This window comes from Acanthochromis polyacanthus, chromosome 12 (assembly GCF_021347895.1).
Source record: "Acanthochromis polyacanthus isolate Apoly-LR-REF ecotype Palm Island chromosome 12, KAUST_Apoly_ChrSc, whole genome shotgun sequence".
Classification (NCBI taxonomy): domain Eukaryota; kingdom Metazoa; phylum Chordata; class Actinopteri; family Pomacentridae; genus Acanthochromis; species Acanthochromis polyacanthus.
Genome location: NC_067124.1, coordinates 1,720,992 through 1,741,129, shown reverse-complemented (window position 1 = coordinate 1,741,129; position 20,138 = coordinate 1,720,992). Strand labels below are relative to the sequence as shown.

Genomic DNA, 20,138 nt, shown 5'->3' with positions numbered 1-20,138 from the left:
CAGCCAGCCAGTCAGTCAATCAGTCATTCAGTCAGTCAGTCAGTCAATCAGTCAGTCAGTCAGTCAGTCAGTCAGTCAGTCAGTCATTCAGTCATTCAGCCAGCCAGCCAGCCAGTCAGTCAATCAGTCAGTCAGTCAGTCAGTCAGTCAATCAGTCAGTCAGTCAGTCAATCAGTCAGTCAGTCATTCAGTCATTCAGCCAGCCAGCCAGTCAGTCAGTCAGTCAGTCAGTCAGTCAGTCAGTCATTCAGTCAGTCAGTCAGCCAGCCAGCCAGTCAGTCAATCAGTCAGTCAGTCAGTCAGCCAGTCAGTCAGTCAGTCAATCAGTCAGTCAGTCAGTCAGCCAGTCAGTCAGTCAATCAGTCAGTCAGTCAGTCAGTCAGCCAGTCAGTCAATCAGTCAGTCAGTCAGTCAGTCAGCCACACTCCTTTAGACATGTTCAGTGTTCAGAGTATTTCTCTCGTCCCACACAGAGAATCAGACTGTGAGACACATCGTGATGGTCAGAAAGTGCTGTTTTGTGAGATGTAGGGATGGAACACAAATGCAGTTCATAGCAAAAAAGAAAAAATGCCATTCATGGCAAAACATTTTGTGAGTCACTTGTCTACGTTGCATTTCATTACAATTGTGATGCAATGTCAAATCTGTATAACAAAAGTGATAAATATTTCTCTTAGTTCTACATCTTGTGCAAAAACATTTACATATATAATACACATTTATGTATATTGTGATTATACATCCTGTATGTGAATATAAAAATTTCTAAAATTAATTTATCACTGTTCAAGTACACTGTGCTACACTATCAAGGCCTTTCACTTAAAACCACAAATAGCATCATCGTGGTCCACTGAAAATAAGAGAAACACTGGACCAGCTTGAATGAATTCAGTTGCTAAAATGCAGTTGAATTAAGTTTATCTTAATTAGGTTAACAAGTGAGATTAACACCTCTGCAGCCACAGGATGGAGATGGGCTCCCCTTTTGATCAGCGAAGCAAGAGGGACACCAGGACACAACGCCAGATGTGGGACATGTCTGGCATGGGGGTGCAAAGCACCAAGTCAGCAGGAAGCGAGGCCGAGAGCTGACTTTAAAGGATTTCCCCCAATACAGACCTCCAGGATGTGTATTGGACCTGTCTTAGCAAGAGACTGGCTCAAAAACCCCACATACCACCAACCCTCCAAGGAACCAAATTGATGGCAATAAAAATTCTGACTGATTCATGAACCACAGAAAGGAAGAAGCTCAGAAACCTGGAGGACCACTTCAAAGACATTCCATTCACAGACAAAGGAACTCTGGACTCACTTCAAAACTAACAAAGACAATCATCCCACAATTCTGGACAAAACTCCCTTTTATGTACATTCATTTCATAGAACAAGTGAACCTTTCAATCATTTCATGATTAATCTATGTCCTGCCTTACTTTTAATATTTTATACCTCCTGAGTAGTATCAATGTCCTAGTTTTAACATGTCTGCCGATCACATATGAGCATGTTTGGTATCATTTTAATCAGCTATCTGTCAGTAATGCTCCTAGATAAACCATGTTCACCAAATTTCAATATTTTGGAAAGTTACATAAAATTACCTGAAAATGTAACTCTGTGGGACATCTGGACCTCAGCCTTCCCTGATGGAAGATGTACCAGACCCCTGCTGAGTTAATGATATGCAAAGGCCCACTTTAAAAGACCACATCTGAAAGCACCATTTTGAGTTCTCCTGAATTTTGAAGTCGACTTGCTATCCATCACCCTGAGGCTCCACTCTGTCCACCGTTGTTCCGACCCGCTTCCACAGGCCGACCGGACCGCACACATCATCATCACCTTCGTTATCATCATCACAGGCATGCAAGTACCTTCCAATCACTGAATACTTGGTGCATTCCTCTAAATTCTTAGATTCCCTAAAACCATTCATTTGGCAAATTTTCACATTGGCATTTCCCAAAAGTCACGGCTGCTTTCAGGTGTGGTCTTCTAATTCCTTCCTCCCAGAGCGCTATATTATAACATAATATTCTCCCAATATTGTGTCGTAATATTGCACTCTATTCCTTCCCTTCCCAGTCATTAACATTCCGCTTGTTTGTTTTGTGTTAGTGTTTTGTGTTGTATGTGTATTGTTGTGCTCTTAGTTGATAGATGTCATTAATCATAGTTAGTTGTTGTTGTCCTGTTGTTAGTAAATAAATGTTTTAGTAACTAAATCCAGTTGACTCAATGGTTTATTGCTCACACTTTGGTCCGTAACTTGTATTTGATTCCAGCTACCGAAATTCTACTTATAATCTTATTGAGATAAATAATTCCCTTGATTACTTTATGAGGTTTTTCTTGTCTGCAGCAAGAGATGTTTCAGATGCTGCATTATTATTTTTAGGCTAACTCAAATACTTCACTGGCCGAAAACTAGTTAGATTACTTAATAATTCTGCACAAAGTAATCTTAACCCCAGTTACCGTAACATTTCATTATTTGGTGGAGAAAACTTCAGCGGCCCGCATTCGTTTTGAGATGTGCAAAAGTATTTTGCTTAATTGACCGAAGCTGCAAACTCGATGATAGAAACATTATACACCCATGGAAAGCTTAGATTCTCATGAATCCGCCGGTATAAACCACTTTCAGATGTGATTACCACAGCGGGTAATATAAACACATTTGTCCGACAAACAACAAATAACGTAAACAGCACAACTCACCTTTGAAGGCTGAACAAAAGATCGCTACTATCTTATTTGTAAATAAAAATATTAAGAGAAATACAGGGAATATGGGACGCGCAGCATGAGTTGCATGTGCACGAAAACGAGCTATTTGTGGATGATTTACTGATTTCAAGACATGTTTTGGACAAAATATTTTACTGGCTTGTTTTGTCTGGATGTCCAAGGTTGGATTATGGCTGTTTTTAGTGGAATATTTTCATCTGTGACCAGTTATGAGCCTTCAAAGGTGAGTTGTGCTGTTTACGTTATTTGTTGTTTGTTGGACAAATGTGTTTATATCACCCGCTGTGGTAATCACATCTGAAAGTGGTTTATACCGGTGGATTCATGAGAATCTAAGCTTTCCATGGGTGTATAATGTTTCTATCATCGAGTTTGCAGCTTCGGTCAATTAAGCAAAATACTTTTGCACATCTCAAAACGGCCCAAATGCGGGCCGCTGAAGTTTACCACTGCTTTAAATCAGATGTGCTTAAATCATTTGATTTGCCTCAAATAAACAGTTGGCATTGCTGCAACTTAGTTTAAGGAAAGTTATCTGTCATTTTTCCGAGTTGAAGAATTTGCTTGACAAAAATGTGAAATGCTGAATATGATTAGACTTGCGGTTCTTTCCTTTATTTACACCATAATTCTATAACTACTCTGTAATTGCAACAGAAAAATTAAAAGAAACCTGAAAGTCATGATGGGGCTGCACAGTGGATGGTGGTTAGCACTGTTACCTTGCAGTTAGAAGATCCCTGGTTTGTGTTCCAGCCTTCCTGGGATCTTTCTGCATGGAGTCTCCATGTTCTCCTGTACATGTGTGGCTTTTCTCCAGGTTCTCCAGCTTCCTCCCACAGTCCAGAAACATGCTGAGGTTAACTGGTGATTCTAAACTGTCTGTAGGTGTGAATGTAAGTGTGATTGTTTGTCTCTATGTGTAGCCCTGTGATAGACTGGTGACCTGTCCAGGTGTCCCCTGTCTTCACCCTCAGTCAGTGGGATAGACTCCAGCAACCCTATTGAGGATTAGGCGTTGCATAGATAATGGATGGACGGATGATGCCAGATGTACATAGCTATAGAAGCAATCAAATTTTCCCACTTTTGCTAAAAATCAGAATACCAGTTTAACAAAGTGTAATTTTAAATTCATAGAATCCACAAAACTGCCTTTACTAAAGCAAATAGATAAGTGAAATTTATTTGAAACAGCCACTGACTTCAGCCACAGCTCAAATACACTTTCAACAGTGTGACACTAGATGCAAAGCCAGTTGATTAAAACCATGGGAACCAGGACTGTGAAGTGAGACCTCTGACCTGTTGGTGATACTAGATTAATAATCAGAGAACAACTAAATCATAATTAATAATACATACATATATAACAGCATTCATTCCCTGGGCAACACTGCTATTTGTACATTCCACGGTAGTCCAGCAACAGTTTCAAATCTTTTTAATTAAAAAAGAAAAACAGCCTGTGGTGGTGCAAGAGGAAAAGTTATTGGATCATCAGAGTCAGAACTAATCATCCTCTGTGGACTTTGACTATCTGGACAGACTTTATAGTAGCTGTTAATATATTTCAGGCTGAGTCAAAGCAGTGGACTTACCAACCGACGCCCCCCATCCCGATGGTCTGCATTAGCATGACTAAAACCGTTTCAAAGCAGTTAGACTGTCCAAAAAGATTCAAATAAGTTAAAATATTTTTTGGACCAAATTTATTGCGATTCAGAGGTTTGTCATCAGCTCCCAAATCCCAAGTAACAGAAGAAGTGTTCAGATCCTTTGTTTACATAAATTAAACTAGAAAAGCACTCAGAGTGCAGACCTCCAAGGATAGAGAGGAAAACAGGAAACCCATGCAGTAAAGGATCATGAGCTGGAATCAAACCTGCGTCTCTGAGACAGTTCTGTTTACGAATCACCTTCTTAACCAGTTGAGCTATCTCGACACCTTGTTCCAGTTTGTTGGACGACATACTAACCTATGATGTTTTTGTCCTATTGTGGACCACATACTAAAACATTCTAAAAAATTCAAAGTGATCCAGAATCCAGGATCCTTTCCGGATTGCCACCAAAATTAAATCAGCTCTTCCTCTGACCACAGTCTACATCCAGTCAAAATTTCATGTGAATCTGCCCAGGCGTTTTTGAGTTATCTTGCTAACAGACAGACAGACACACAAACGCCGGGTGTCACATAACCTCCTTGGCGGAGGTAATAAAGTTCTCATATAAAATCTGACCTTTTTCTCCAATCTTTCAGTTTTGGTGCGATGTTGGATACTTGGAATGGTTATTAGAACAAACTATGAGCGAAATTTAAAGAGAAAATCCTTATTTGTTGGAGATGTTAACAATTATTGACATCTAACGTGACTGCAATGAACCACAGCTTTCTGTAAGATATCAGAGGACATGACAGTAACCACTAGTTTAATATTTTATGTGTTATTTAAAAAAAAAAATCTTGTTCTGTTGTCTCTGATATAAAATCTTTTCCTAAAAGTAACTAGGAACTAAAGCTGTTGTGCAGTTCAGATGCATAGAAAATGCAATAATGTGCTTTAAAATGTAGCATAATGTTGGATAGAACTGAAATTCTCAAGCAAAGCACAAATTCCTCCAAACTTTTTGAGCATATATGAGCAAACATGCATACTGTATATTTAGTATGAGCTACATCTGAGCCAAATGTGCAGATGAGGAAAGACAGGTGGTTTCAGACAGGGAACAACACAGGACACCAATCTCAGACTGATTATTTGACCTTAGTTTTACATCTTTGTGCCACCAGCGACATTAAAGTTGACATCCATCCGTCCATCCATCCATCATCTATACATCACTTAATCCTCATTAGGGTCATGGGGGTTGCAGTCTATTCCAGCTGACTGAGGGTGCAGGTGTTGTGTAATATTTTGATCTACTGCTGTTACAAATTTAGAACTGTGTGTGTTCGAATCCGATGTACTGTCACAGTGACCTGTACTGCACTTATGAACCTGGCAGTACCTGGTGGTACCTGGTAACTACTGAAAGCAATGTAGGTAAAAATAAAGAAGGCATGGGAGTGTGCTGACATGAAGCCAAAGGGAGGGCCTCTTCCTTTTGGGGATTGCCAGTTCAGTCTCATTATTTTTTGGGAGAGTTAGGAGAGTACCAGACTCTATTAGAAATTAACCCTATGTACTAATGGTGTTAAACAAAAGCTGGCACGGGTAAAAATAGGATGGGCTAGGGGAGTGAACAAACCCAGCCACAGACTGTATAAAAGATTGAGCGATTTGACCAAATATCAGAAGGCTCCCGGGATCTTTCTCAAGTGTTTTGACCTGTGTTTGTACAGAATACACACTTTTCTTCTTGGCATCTGAAGACTTGGCTCCTGGACTCTTTGGTGATTCTCTGGTGAGACTTAGATATTTTGAGACCTAGAACTTAGAATTAAATTACAAGTGTTAGTACATTGAGTGATTAGGTTAGTCAATAAATCTTACGTTGAGGGGCAACTGGCCCTCCCTCAACACAGGCAGGGTTCACCTGGACAGGTAACAGTCTATCACAGGACTACACATAGAGACAAACAATCACACTCACATTCACACCTACAGACAGTTTAGAATCACCAGTTAACCTCAGCAACTTCAGCTGGAGTACCTGGAGAAAATGTAGGCATGCACAGAGCAAACTGTGAAAGATCGCAGGAAGGCCAGGATGCAAAGCAGGGATCTTCTAGCTGCAAGGCAAAAATGCTAACCACTGAGACACTGTGCAGCTCCTTATTAATTATTATTGTTGTTAATTCTAGCAGTAGTAGCTGCTTCGTCTTCCCTAGTAAATCCATAAAATCCAGTTAAACGATATATCCGCCGTGTGTGTGTGTGTGTGTGTGTGTGTTTGCAGCAGTCGGGAGATGCTGACAGGACAGAGGCTCTGCCAGTCAAAGTCCCACCAGGACTCGGTCCTCTCTGCCCTCAACCAGCAGAGGAAGGACGGCCTGCTGTGTGACGTTACGCTGGTCGCCGGAGAGCAGAAGTTCCACGCCCACAAAGCCGTCCTGGCAGCGTGCAGCGATTACTTCAGGGTGAGTCCTTGGCCATAATATAAGCCTTGAAAATGAGCATTTCTAACTGCACAAGGAAATGATGTGGGTGTGTAATTAAACAAAGACCTCCTTCGATTTCTTTGTAGAGTGCTTAGACTGAAAGGATTGCACAGTAATCAAGCTGTTAATTGCCTTCAATAAAAAAAGAATTAATGGAAGGGTTCACAGGGTCCCAAAGTGGTATAAATGGGATTTAACCGGCTCTTACATCCTGCCAAGAGAAAGGTTTACAGCACAACTTGAGCTTTTTTGTTATAAAAACCTGGTCATGTATTCATGCACAGATGGTATCAAATATGAAGCACTGACAGCTACACTGCTACTGCAGATCATCCTTCACAAGCCCACCTGGATCGAGCCCTCGTGTTTGCTTTCGCTTGGTCTCTTGCCGAGGATTCAGTCTGATTCTAGTTAAGCCACAGAGGCAGCTTTACGTATACTCACACTGTCAGACAGCCAGACAGGAGATTTCCTGAGATGGGCCGCACAGGGAAAAGTGCACCGATGAGATTTGATTTAGGGACACTGAGCAGATTAGAAGGTAGAAATTAATCCCTTTTGAAAATGAGAGGAAGATTAAATATGTCCAAGTTGCCCAGGGATTATTCCTCCTGTGTCTGAGTGTGTGTGGAGATTATTTTTACTTCTCTCTGCAGAGAGTTGAAGGTGGGCGAGTCGCACTCCTCTCCTCCTTTTGTCGGTCCTCTTCACTTTTGTTCTCCTTTTTGTTCTTCGGCTCCGCTTTTAAAATGCCGCTCTTTCAAGTCCCACCACTGTTGTTCCGGCGCTTGGATTATTAGATCAGCCTGCTATAGTAAGCAAGAAAAAACAACTCCACTCCCCTGTTCCTCCGCTCTGGCTTAACAACATTATCTTCATTTTGTTGTCTGACTCCACCGCTGGGTTTAATTTAGTTCATTTACTGAGGAGATGAAGCTGCCTCATGGAGGAAATAGTGACTGTGTTTGTCCTCCCTCTGTGGCTCTTTTTCTCACACTCAGAGACAAACACCCACACACGTTGCAGCGGCTATAACACATTATCTAGTCCAGTGGACATGAGTGACTGTAATAAAATACCTGACCAAGCGTGAGCTGTTTACCTGGAACTTGTCCCGAATGTGTCACCTGCCTCTTCTTGTCCCATCACATTACTAAGAAGTCTGGACAGCTCTGGGAGATACCAACAAACAGCGTCACACACCAGCCTCAGCAACACAGCACACACTGAATCTTCTTTGCTTTTTTGTATTACAGAGAAATATTGTCTGCAGGCCCCGTAGCCAAAGCAGAAGTCATTATTGTCACAAATAAATATTTCACACCCTGTACTACCTAGAACTCTGCTGTTGCTTTAACCTCTCTCTGACTGCAGTTATTTTAAGGACAGTATTTACTTTAGACCGCATTATTAAGGTGTTATTTGTCTTGTGAAATGCTTGATTTGACAATGTGATCTACTGTAAATCGATCCCTGAAGGGAAATTGCTGCAAGGGGATTGGGCGTGTGATATGCTGTTGTTGCGCTCACTTCAATCTGTAAATGAATGGGAAAACATTCAGTGCTCCGACTCTAATTGAAATGTTGTGGATTTTCCTTCTGGATATTTACAGAAATTAAAACCTATTTAAGAAATCTTCATGCGAACTTAGGTTTTCTTTGCAGTATTTGAGAAATAACGGGGTGAGGAGACAACTGTAGCACTTATATGAGTTCAACACATCTATTAGGATGGATATTGTGCATCAGCAGACTGTATGTATGGAATCAGTCTAGAATACACCTGCTGGCTGTCCTCACACCTGGATTCTGCTTATTATGTGTATATAGACACAAACCTGAAATTTTGTGTTGCTATAGCACCACTTTAATCAACCAGACAGCTTATCCACATATCAATTGTTAATGTAATTCTGTATTTATTCTGGATGACAACATGCATATTATTTGAAAAATAACCAGAGGATACAGTATTTAACTGTGACATTATGTTGGTCATGTGTTATTTTAACACAAAAATGTGTACTTACATCATAACTACTAATTGCATGTTGGGGTTACTTAGAAATGGCCTTATTTTAGAAAGAAAAGCTAATTTTTTCAACGGCAATAACATTAAATTAAATTGAAAAATACAATCTAGGCATTGTTAATGTGGTAAATGACTATTGTAGCTGTAAACACCTGATGTTTAATGGAATATCTCCATAGGGGTACAGAGGAACATTTCCAGCAACCATCACTCCTGTGTTCTAATGCTACATTGTGTTAGCTAATGGTGCTGAAAGACTCATTGATGATTAGAAAACCCTTGTACAGTTATGTTAGCACATGGATAAAAGTGGGAGTTTACATGGAAAGTGTGAGATTGTCTGCGTGACCCCAAACTTTTGAAGTAGTAGTGTACATATTTATGCAGCTGTAATATTAAGTGTATTTAGGTTGGGAGGAAAGACCTCGTATGTCTGCCATGAGTGCAACTACACTACAAACAGTAGTGCATTTGCACAAACCTCCCATAAACTTTTTGCAGCTTGTCCCAGCGTCCCCGCTTCAAAGAAGGATGAGGGATTTTTATGAAGCTCTTTTTTGTTCCTAACCAATAAAAATAGAGAAGAAAGTCACATAGCAGGTCTGTACTATGATTAGTTTGTAGAATCATTTCCAAGAGACCCAAAGGACAGTTTGCTTAATATACACAATACTTACAACATTAAACCTACTGACAGCTGAAGAGAATAGGACAGAGCATCCAGTTACAGTTGTTATATTCTGCCAGGCATCCATAGTTTCTGCCATTCAGGACTGGATGTTGCTTTTTGCAGACAAAGCAAGTCCCACTCCAATGATAGCAGCCTTGTCTGGCAGCTTAATTTGTCCTGTCACATAACAAAAACTGCCCAAGAAAGCCTTTAGGAAGGGGGTTGACCTCCAAAATTCCCCAGATGCAATCACTGTTCTATTGATTTAGTGGTGGTCACATGACAAAAAGGTGTGTAAAGGCAGGGAAGAGGAAGACTGAGATAGAAAAAATTTAATGTACACTGAATCATTTACAGGACAACTCTACAGGGCGTACATGTGGCAGGAATACAGATGGAGCAGGGAATGTCTTATTACTGTTTTTTATCAGATTATTATAGCACTTTTAACAATGAATTATTGCCAGTCAGACACTGAGTTAAGGTGAAATTAATTGTAACTGCTTTATTTACAGCCAAGTAGTTTATTCTGTGCACAAATCATAGAGTTTGCATGTAAGATATGCTAAAATAATATTTCCCTCTCTACTTTGTATTAAACAGTGTGAAGTAGAAATATTCAAGTAAAACATCTCACTGTTGTTCTGGATTGGAGTGCTTTAGTAAATGTACATATTTACATTCTACAACTGGATTTGGTGCAATCTCTATGACAAATATAGCCTCATTCCAGAGAAAAAAAAACAATATTTCTCCCCGACATGGAAACAGTCCTACCGAACACTGTCAGAGTTCAGTGGGTGCGTGAGGAAGTCACGAGTCCTCTCCGGTATGATCACACCAAGCAGAAACACATAAATTTTGTCGACAGGTCAGGCTAACTGCGGCGCTACACCCCCACTGCAGCATCGTGCTAAAGGACTGCAGTAAGCGTGTCTCTGTGGCTCGATGTGTCTCTGTGCTGGATCTATATCCCAACTCAGAGGAGCCATCCATCAACTCCTCCACCAAGGTCAGGAGCGCTGATGCTGGAGGCGAACAGCTCTGCAAACACTCTCAGGGTGCTGTCTCTCCTTCAGTCCTCCCATTCACATGCAAACAAACAACAACACATGCAAAGTGTTGACACTCACTGTCGTGTGCACACTTTCTTTTACTTTCTGTCTCCATCCAATTTTCTCTCTTTGCCACTCATGCACACACTGACCACAGCTCAGCCACCATCACGCCTCAGGTTGAGCCACAGGCCCTCCTGTGCTCAGTGGACCGGTAGATTTTTAATTAGCGCAGTGGTGAATCAACAAGGCTGAGCTCTGAGGAGAGATGCACAGGCCTTGGTTAAAACTCAACATGGCCTCAAATTGACCCTGTCTCACCCATCCCGCTCACAATGCACAGGGGCCAGTTGCCAAAGCAGAGGGGTCATGCCTGGTTAAAGATCATGTGTGCAATGAATCAGACAGAATTAGATGAGATTTGGAAGAATGAACTTCGCTTTCGTGACAGGAAAGGCCTGTGATAACTGGCCAGCCTACGGGCCTTTGAAGCTTATAATGCGGTTACACACCAGTCTCTCAGTAGAGATAGAGTGGAGCGACTGTGCTGCACACTGCTTCTGTGATTAAAAAGATTTTTTAAAATTGCAAGTTGGCTATACCACTATCCTGAGGCAGTGTAACTGTGGGAAAAAATTGTCTATAGCAGCTATAATTACTGTTCAAAAGCAATTTACGGTTATGATGTTTGTCCCATTACAGTCAGAGGAAATATACAAACCTCAGACTCTAAGATGAAACCTTGCTGTGTCTCTGAGATGACAGGTAGGAGACGTGATCTCCATCGTGGCAACATTGACCCGTCAGCCTCAGCTGGTCGGCCCTGATCAATGGCTCCATCATCCCGTCATGGTGTGACACCGGTCAATACCTTTGATTAGCAAGCAGCAAGCTGGACTCAGGCACAGCAGGGCCAGACTGCAGACGCTGCGTCCGCTGCTTTGATTTCACATGGAGTGTGGTGTTCGCACGTGTGACTGTGTGTGTGCCCGACTGCATGAGAGAAAGACAGAGAGGTACAGCAGAAAGTACTGATTGGGCTATTTATTTCTGCTGACCTCCAGGGCCATGGCAAGCAAATCAATACAGAAAGGTTCTAGGATGTTGTGTCTGTCTGGCAGGTTTTGATTAATTATGATGTTGTTTTTTTTCAGCACACATACATCCCACTCTGTTAAAACAACCTACAGATATTCTATTATGAGCCTGCAGTGTCACACGAAGGACTGGAGGAGCAAAGCTGAACAGGTTTAACCATCCATGCCTGTGTGTATTGGGCATTTTCTACAGCAGTGCCCCGTGGATGGCTCCCAGTTTGCTGTTTGTTTATTTTTTAACCAAAGATGGAACATGCCAGATGAAATATCGGTGATGGAGCGTTGCCTCAGCTGACATCCCTGTTTTTGCTGTGTCTTGTCAGGCCATGTTCAGCTTGTGCATGTTGGAGAGCGAAGCAGACGAAGTGACTCTACAAGGAGTGACCAGCGTTGGACTGAAGCACGCTTTAGATTTCGCCTACACCGGGCAGGTGAGCATGGGCTTTCACGACAATCACACCTGAACAGACCAAAAAAACAAAGCAGAATGTATGCAGACACATAAATATTAAACAAAAACTGACAAAATTGTACCTCTTTGCAATAATATTGAGAAATGATAGCTCAAAAGCACCTCAGCGGCAATAACAAAAAGCTACAATATTTAAAGGTAGATAAGTGTCACATTCAAATATAAAATAAAAGTACAGAAAAATATTTTCAGATAAATTATTATGTGCTCATGTGGTAAAGGCTGGAGCTTAGTACTAATTCTAATACTAATACTATGCTAATACACTGATGTTTTGACCTCTGTTTAGTCTCTGAGCCCTTTGCCAGGTGAGACTAACTCTGACCTAATGAACCCTTTCCTCAGCAGATACTTGGCTGCTTAATCAGCTCTTCTATCTCCACTGTATCTACTTAGGCTACACTGCATTGCCTGGCCACATTTGCTTCATAGGCACTTTCACTTGAATAGCATGGCCCATTTAGTAACCCAGGTACTAATCAGCCCCCCTGCTATGAGACACTTTGCCATGCATGATTCTTTCTGGGGCACAAAAGAACAACAATGTTCTCACTGCGGTATAATACAGAGAACAGCCCTCGGGACCAAGCGTGAAGAAAAAAGTCAGAACAAGCCAAAAGGTGCAATTCCTGGAATGGCCACTTGAGGCTGAGTCACTCCCTATATAGACTCTAATGTTAAAATATGCCACTTTATAGCAGGAATAAACATGTTAACAGCATGGTGCAAAAAATCTTTTTGGTCTCTGTAGGTGAGTTCCCCATTCATGACAGTTATATTATCATAAATGGTATTCAAACTGTATTAAGGATTAAAATTATGTGTAGTTGAGGTGAGTACGGTCACAGTGGTTAGGAGGAATTGGGCAATGCCATGATGGTTGGGCATCAGACCCACCATACTAACCTTTAAAACTGTTCTTCAGAAAGCTAAGTGTTCATCCGTCTTTATATTCAGTTTATGGATGAGACTAGTACTTGGCTAACATCCATCTCTAAGATGAATTGTGTCTTGAGCTTTTGTTTGGCACCAAAGTGCCTTTACCATCACCAACGAGCACATGTGCCAGGCGTTTACAAAGACATGAACAGTGACATGACTGAGAAAACTAATACAGCTAAGCTAAGCAGACTAAGTAAGGAACCCAACCAGCATGTTGTACGCAGCAGTGCTAGAATCTGACTGAACCCAGTGAACAAACCAAACAAGCACACTCACCTCCTTTAGCTTTTCTAAGCTAATACGTGTCTGTATGTCTGTACAACTACCAGGTGCTCATCAGCTAAGCTAATTAGCACATTATCAGAGGTAGTACTGACATAATATTTCTTTGACACAGAAATACTGAAAGCAAAAGTGCCCACTGTGCAGAATGACCCCTGTTAGTGGCATATAGCCTACACACGTGGACAAAATTGTTGGTACCCCTCAGTTAAACAAGGAAAAACCCACAATTCTCACTGAAATCACTTGAAACTCACAAAAGTAACAATAAATAAAAATTTATTGAAAATTAAATAATCAAAAACAGCCATTACTTTTGAATTGTTGATTAACATAATTATTTAAAAAAAACAAACTAATGAAACAGGCCTGGACAAAAATGATGGTACCTCTATAAAAGATTGAAAACTATTTGACCAGAGTGACATGATTAACTCAGGTGTGTCATTTAATTGACATCACAGGTGTTTCCAAACTCATAATCAGTCAGTCTGCCTATTTAAAGGGAGACAAGTAGTCACCCTGCTGTTTGGTGAAAAGGTGTGTACCACACTGAACATGGACAACAGAAAGCGAAGGAGAGAATTGTCCCAGGACATCCGAAAAAAAATGATAGACAAACATCTTAAAGGTAAAGGCTATAAGACCATCTCTAAACAGCTTGAAGTTCCTGTGACAACAGTGGCTCATATTATTCAGAAGTTCAAGACCCACGGGACAGTAGCCAACCTCCCTGGACGTGGCCGCAAGAGGAAAATTGATGACAAATTGAAGAGACGGATCGTTGGAATTGTATCCAAAGAGCCCAGAGCAACCTCCAAAGAAATTAAAGGTGAACTCCAAGGCCAAGGTACATCAGTGTCAGATCGCACCATTCGTCGTTGTTTGAGCCAAAGTGGACTTCATGGGAGACGACCAAGGAGGACACCACTGCTGAAAAAAACTCATAAAAAAGCGAGACTGGAATTTGCAAAAATGCATGTTGACAAGCCACAAAGCTTCTGGGAGAATGTCCTTTGGACAGATGAGACCAAACTGGAGCTTTTTGGTAAGGCACATCAACTCTATGTTCATAGACTCAAAAACCAAGCATACGAAGAAAAGAACACTGTCCCTACGGTGAAACATGGAGGAGGCTCAGTAATGTTTTGGGGCTGCTTTGCTGCATCTGGCACAGGGTGTCTTGAAAGTGTGCAAGGTACGATGAAATCTGAAGACTATCAAGGCATTCTGGAGAGAAATGTGCTGCCTAGTGTCAGAAAGCTTGGTCTCAGTCGCAGGTCATGGGTCTTCCAACAGGACAACGATCCAAAACACACAGCCAAAAACACCCAAGAATGGCTGAGAGAAAAGCGTTGGACTATTCTAAAGTGGCCTTCTATGAGCCCAGATCTGAATCCCATTGAACATATGTGGAAGGAGCTGAAACATGTCATTTGGAGAAGACACCCATCAAACCTGAGACAACTGGAGCTGTTTGCTCATGAGGAGTGGGCCAAAATACCTGTTGACAGCTGCAGAACGCTCATTGACAAATACAGAAATCGTTTAATTGCAGTGATTGCCTCAAAAGGTTGTGCAACAAAATATTAAGTTATGGGTACCATCATTTTTGTCCAGCCCTATTTCATTAGTTTGTTTTTTTAAATAATTATGTTAATCGACAATTCAAAAGTGATGGCTGATTTTGATTATTTAATTTTCAATACATTTTTATTTATTGTTACTTTTGTGAGTTTCAAGTGATTTCAGTGAGAATTGTGGGTTTTTCCTTGTTTAACTGAGGGGTACCAACAATTTTGTCCACGTGTGTATATATCATGGGATTATTACAGCCCGATCTCACGGGGATTCGTGAAATTGTCACGTAAGTTTTAGTTTCGGTTTCGTGTGCACCAACACGATTTCGTCATGTTTTTCGTGCCGCTCACCACGAAATGCGCACCAATGTATTTTAAACGGCGGACTTTTCGTGCCACTCAGAACGTATTTCAAAAGAATGTGTATATTATATTTTTAATGTAAAACCGTGGCGAATCCAACGCTATATTTTGCATGACATCGTCCCTAAACATAACCCTAACCATAACCCTAACCATAACCTAACCATAACCTAACCATAAGCCAGTGGTACACTTACCAATTTGCATAGGAATTTCAAGAATGTCCGGCGGCCGGCGGCCGCAAACGCAATCACACAAGCAGTATACGCCGATGGACAGCTTAGATCGTCATGAATCCGCCGGTATAAACCACTTTCAGATGTGATTACCACAGCGAAAAACATTTCGTGGTGAGCGGCACGAAAAACATGACGAAATCGTGTTGGTGCGCACGAAACCGAAACTAAAACTTACGTGACAGTTTCACGAATCCCCGTGAGACCGGGTTGATTATTACTAATGCTGTATTTATGTGTGAGCAATATCAAAGCTGTAGGTGGTCAAAGTGGAGCTAATTTTGACTACTTCGTATACCAGTGGGGCATGAAAATTTAAACATATTATAATTAGCTGACCAAGTGTATTGCATAGCTCTTGCTAGTAGAGTAAAAATGTAGTTAGAGGAGTCTAATGACGTAAACATTTGAAATACTCAACTAAAGTATGAGTACTTTAGTTGTACAGTAGTTACTTCTCATCTGTGCAAATATGCCACAAAAATAAACCATAACATGGATTTTGCAGATTGCCTCTTTAATCTGTGCAGCATAAGCTTCTACTTCAGGATGATCGTGTTATCCAGGAGCGTGCAGGTGTTGGATCAGATTCGACCATAAACTGGTCACTTCTCTGCCTGCTGCTATCAAACTGTTACTACAATATTCTCAGACTGAAACAAGAAACACATTTAAATTCACATTTGAGAAGGAGCTCAGTATTACATTTCTAAGCTGAGGCTGTCATGAGGAGACGGTCATGTGAGTGACGTCAGCGTGTCCTTCCCTTCTCACCCCATCAATAAAGAGATCATTTCTAATAGCCTTCCTTGACCTTTCTTTGTGCCAGTGATTCTGGCTCCACTAAGCAGCCTAGCGGCTTATTTCATATATGGAGAGGCCAGGAACTTTGTAATTACTCCTAATTTTATTTCCACAGTGGAAATGAGCAAAGAGTGAGTCGGTTAGGCAGTGTAAGTAGGTCAACAGCAGGCTTGCAAGCCGCCCTGCTTTGGTTGGCTCAGCTCCTGTCTGCCCAGAGGAGATGATAGCAGATGAGATGAGGGCAATATGCTTATCCCCACTCCGTAAATAATGACCTACTAAAAAGCCTTCCGTCACATGTCATAGGCCAGCGGGGTGAGTGAGGAGACATGCTGCCACAGGATGCTCACAGATTGGAAGTCGGTTATTAACTTCATTGGAATTTTTACTGCACACCAGGAGCACAGTGGAAAAGCGGATCAATTAAACATCCTTTTATTACACGCAGAATTAAAATTTCCCTAAAAAGCTCTTTTACTAAGCTCAAAGTGTGGTGTGAGCCTACATGGGCCAGATTCTAAAGTAGAAGATGTATACATTCTTGCCACACAAGCATCTTTTATTTTGTCTCCTCCAGCTGAAAGCTCGCAAGTAGCAGGCGCAATAAATGTCGGTTTACACAAGAGCTCATTGTACTCCCACACTGAACCAGGCACAGTGTTATAAAACTGACTTCTGCTGTGTGAGGTTGAAGTGCTCAAACTGTAGTGGGCCTCTGGAGTGGAGAGCAGAGCGGGAAATGAAGAGCGTTCACTTACAGTTATTACTGTCATTATTTTGGCTTGCCGTCAATACCACTGCAGCCTGACAGGACACTGATTGAGTCAAAGAAGAAAATATAGTGTTTGATGCTTTTGATGACATGTTTAACTTAGTTTGAAATCATCCAACAGAAGTGGAGGTGATTGGAGCAGAGAATTTTGACTGTGATTGGCAATCAAAGATTGAAGTGTTCTTTTTAAAAGCACAGTGCGTACAGATCCTCATAATTGAATCACATAACCACTTATTTTTGCTCTCTGTCTTAATATGTTAGGCTTATGAGGCCCGAGCTGGTGCGGGTGGTTAACTGGACTGCTGCCCAGGCTTGGCAGGAAAACATACTGTGATAAATGAGAATGTGCAGATGTAGCTAATTGCAGAGAAAGAAGAAAAAATAACCTTATCAGAAAAGCTTGCTGTGGGACGTGGCTCTATGGAGTTCCAGGGAAAATATTTTACTACTTTAAACAGATGTCTTAATGAATTAAAATGAACTGTTTGCATAAATCCTAATGTGGTCAATTTATGTGTGTATTTATAGCATGTAATCATTAAAAATGATAGAAAAAGATCTAGGCTAGGCTTGAAGCAAAAATCCCCCCAAAAAAACAAAAACAAAAAGATACCCATTAATGCAGCTGAACCGTTTTCAGCCCACCACTGTTGATACAGTGGTGAGAGGCGAGGGAGACCAATGATGAAGTCATTTTTCTCACTTTCACTACTGATGCAGTCACGGCTCTCTGGTTATGTAGGGCAGCACTGCTGAATGGATTATCAAAGGCTTGTTCCTGCCTTTCAAAATCAAACTAAACTGCATTTGGAGTAGGTGAGTTCATTCTATGAGAGGTAACTTGGGGTCTGTTTGGTCTGATTTGGTTATTATGAAAGTCATTATTTGAATATTTATTTCCATGTGGTGCTGTTAGTGTGCTTAGAATAGACACTATACTCCAGCACTACCTGGCTCTGCTCCTGAGAGCTTAAGAGTATGAACTGGCTGTGTGACAGAGCTTTATGTTTCATACGGGCGGATAATATGGAGGAAACAGACGGAAGCTTTCAGCAGATCATTTCAACTGCTGTTCATTCAGCTAAACAGGAAGCATTTTGGCAGAATCACTGCGATAATAATTGCCTGAATACTGTATGTTGCTGTAGTCTGTAGAGGATAATAGTGAATCAAGCACATTGGCACAGCAGGTCTTTTTATGCTGTGAAATCTGTTATAGTCACCTCCACTGTTTCTGTTACACTGGATGGAGCAAATGTTTGTGAATATATTTGGTTATTGTCAATCAAAATCAACCCTAAACAGAACTAAAAAACGACAATACATATATATTGTAGTATACTTCCTGGTTTTGAAGTCAGCTCATGCAGTTTATGCTCAGGAACTTCTACATACAAATGAACATCAGTCCCATTTAAAAACTGGCCAGATGATTCACACATTGCTGATTGAACTGACAGGTGGATCAACCATAGTGATGGAGAAAGAGCAGGCATCAGCAGAGAAAACTAAGAAAGGTCCAAGGGAGGTATCTGATGGTGCAGGTAAAAGAGAAACTCACCATCCAGAAGTTGAGACAGAAGTTCCACACTGCAGGTTTAACTGTAAGATGCACATTATGAGTGATATTCCAAACATTTCTACATATCTGTAAACCAAACTATTGATAACAATTTTACAATTACAGATGCCAAAAAGCAGATTTTTAGATCAATAAACTCTATTTATACTTATTCTGTCCGTGTTACACAACAACTACAGTAGCTGCACACATTATTGAGACGTACTCATGATTTACACCAACCGTTTTACAGTAATTACAACATTGTTTTGTCCACTGCTGTTGCTGCCAAATTTATTTTCCTGGAGCTAAATTTGTAATATTTAACATGCAGATTTACTCCTTTACAGCTGACTTGAACTTTTCATCCTTGTTTCTGTGTATAAATATTCCATCAGTGATGGACAATTGCCAGTTTGGGAGAAAATACTAATGATACTGAATTTAATGAGTGAAAATATGGTATTCAAGTTTTTAAACACATTAAAGAACAATGGTTTTCAACAACTGTTTAAGGAAAAGCTGTGAGTTTAGGGTTTAATAAATTAGGCAGACTGGTAGTTTAATTTTTGAGGTTTACGCAGGATTCATTTGAGCCGTAATACCTAAAGTACATAAAGCAAAGTACCATTCTAAACATAATTTCATTTACCGGTACTGTCAGAATGCTTAGCGAATCAGTGTCCTAAAACAACCTGAAACTTGACTGCAGTGAAACTGAAACTCAAAAAATCTATGAAAGAAACCTAACGACCTTGTTTATCTCCGCTGGCCAGATTCTGCTGGAGCCGGCGGTGATCCAGGACGTCCTGTCTGCAGGCAGCCACCTGCAGCTGCTGGAGCTGCTCAGTCTCTGCTCACACTACCTCATCCAGGTACACACACACACACACACACACACACACACACACACACACACACACACACACACACACACACACACACACACACACACACACACTGCTGTCCTTGTGTGTGAGCTGCAGATGTTACCCGAGAAATTAAAGAAATAACTGCTTCACAGCACAGGGTCCCATCATCCTAATGGAGATTCTGTAATATCATTGAGTTTTCAGAGGTGTGTTTCTCTTAGGAACAGTTGATTCTGTCTGCAGGGGAATAGAGAGTACATTTACAAATGAGCCACTTAAATTAAAGTGGAACAGCTTTTACTTACTTGTACAACTTACTTCACACCTTTATTGTACAGGGTGTCCCTACAGTCTGGACACACAGGAAATCTCATTAACTATCATTTTTTTGCTTCCACAGATTAAATATGGCTTTGTTTAAAGAAGAAAAAGCTGAACTCGTACTTCTCAGTAGACATGAAGTCGGGCTGCAGCTATCAATTATTTCAGTAATTGAGTATTCTATTGATTAATCGAGTAATCGGATTCCGTG

General features: G+C 40.9%; 1 protein-coding gene across 3 annotated transcripts in view; it reads left to right on the top strand.

Moving 5' to 3' along the window:
* klhl32 (kelch-like family member 32) overlaps nt 1-20,138 on the top strand; it is a 42,388-nt gene that overhangs the window by 5,480 nt on the left and 16,770 nt on the right. For 2 of the 3 annotated variants that reach the window (XM_022204700.2, XM_022204684.2), the window contains exons 3-5: nt 6,664-6,844; nt 12,043-12,150; nt 19,511-19,609. In XM_022204700.2, the coding sequence (XP_022060392.1) occupies nt 6,664-6,844; nt 12,043-12,150; nt 19,511-19,609 (388 nt within the window). The remainder of the gene's footprint in view (nt 1-6,663; nt 6,845-12,042; nt 12,151-19,510; nt 19,610-20,138) is intronic. The other variant, XM_022204692.2, reaches the window with a different exon arrangement.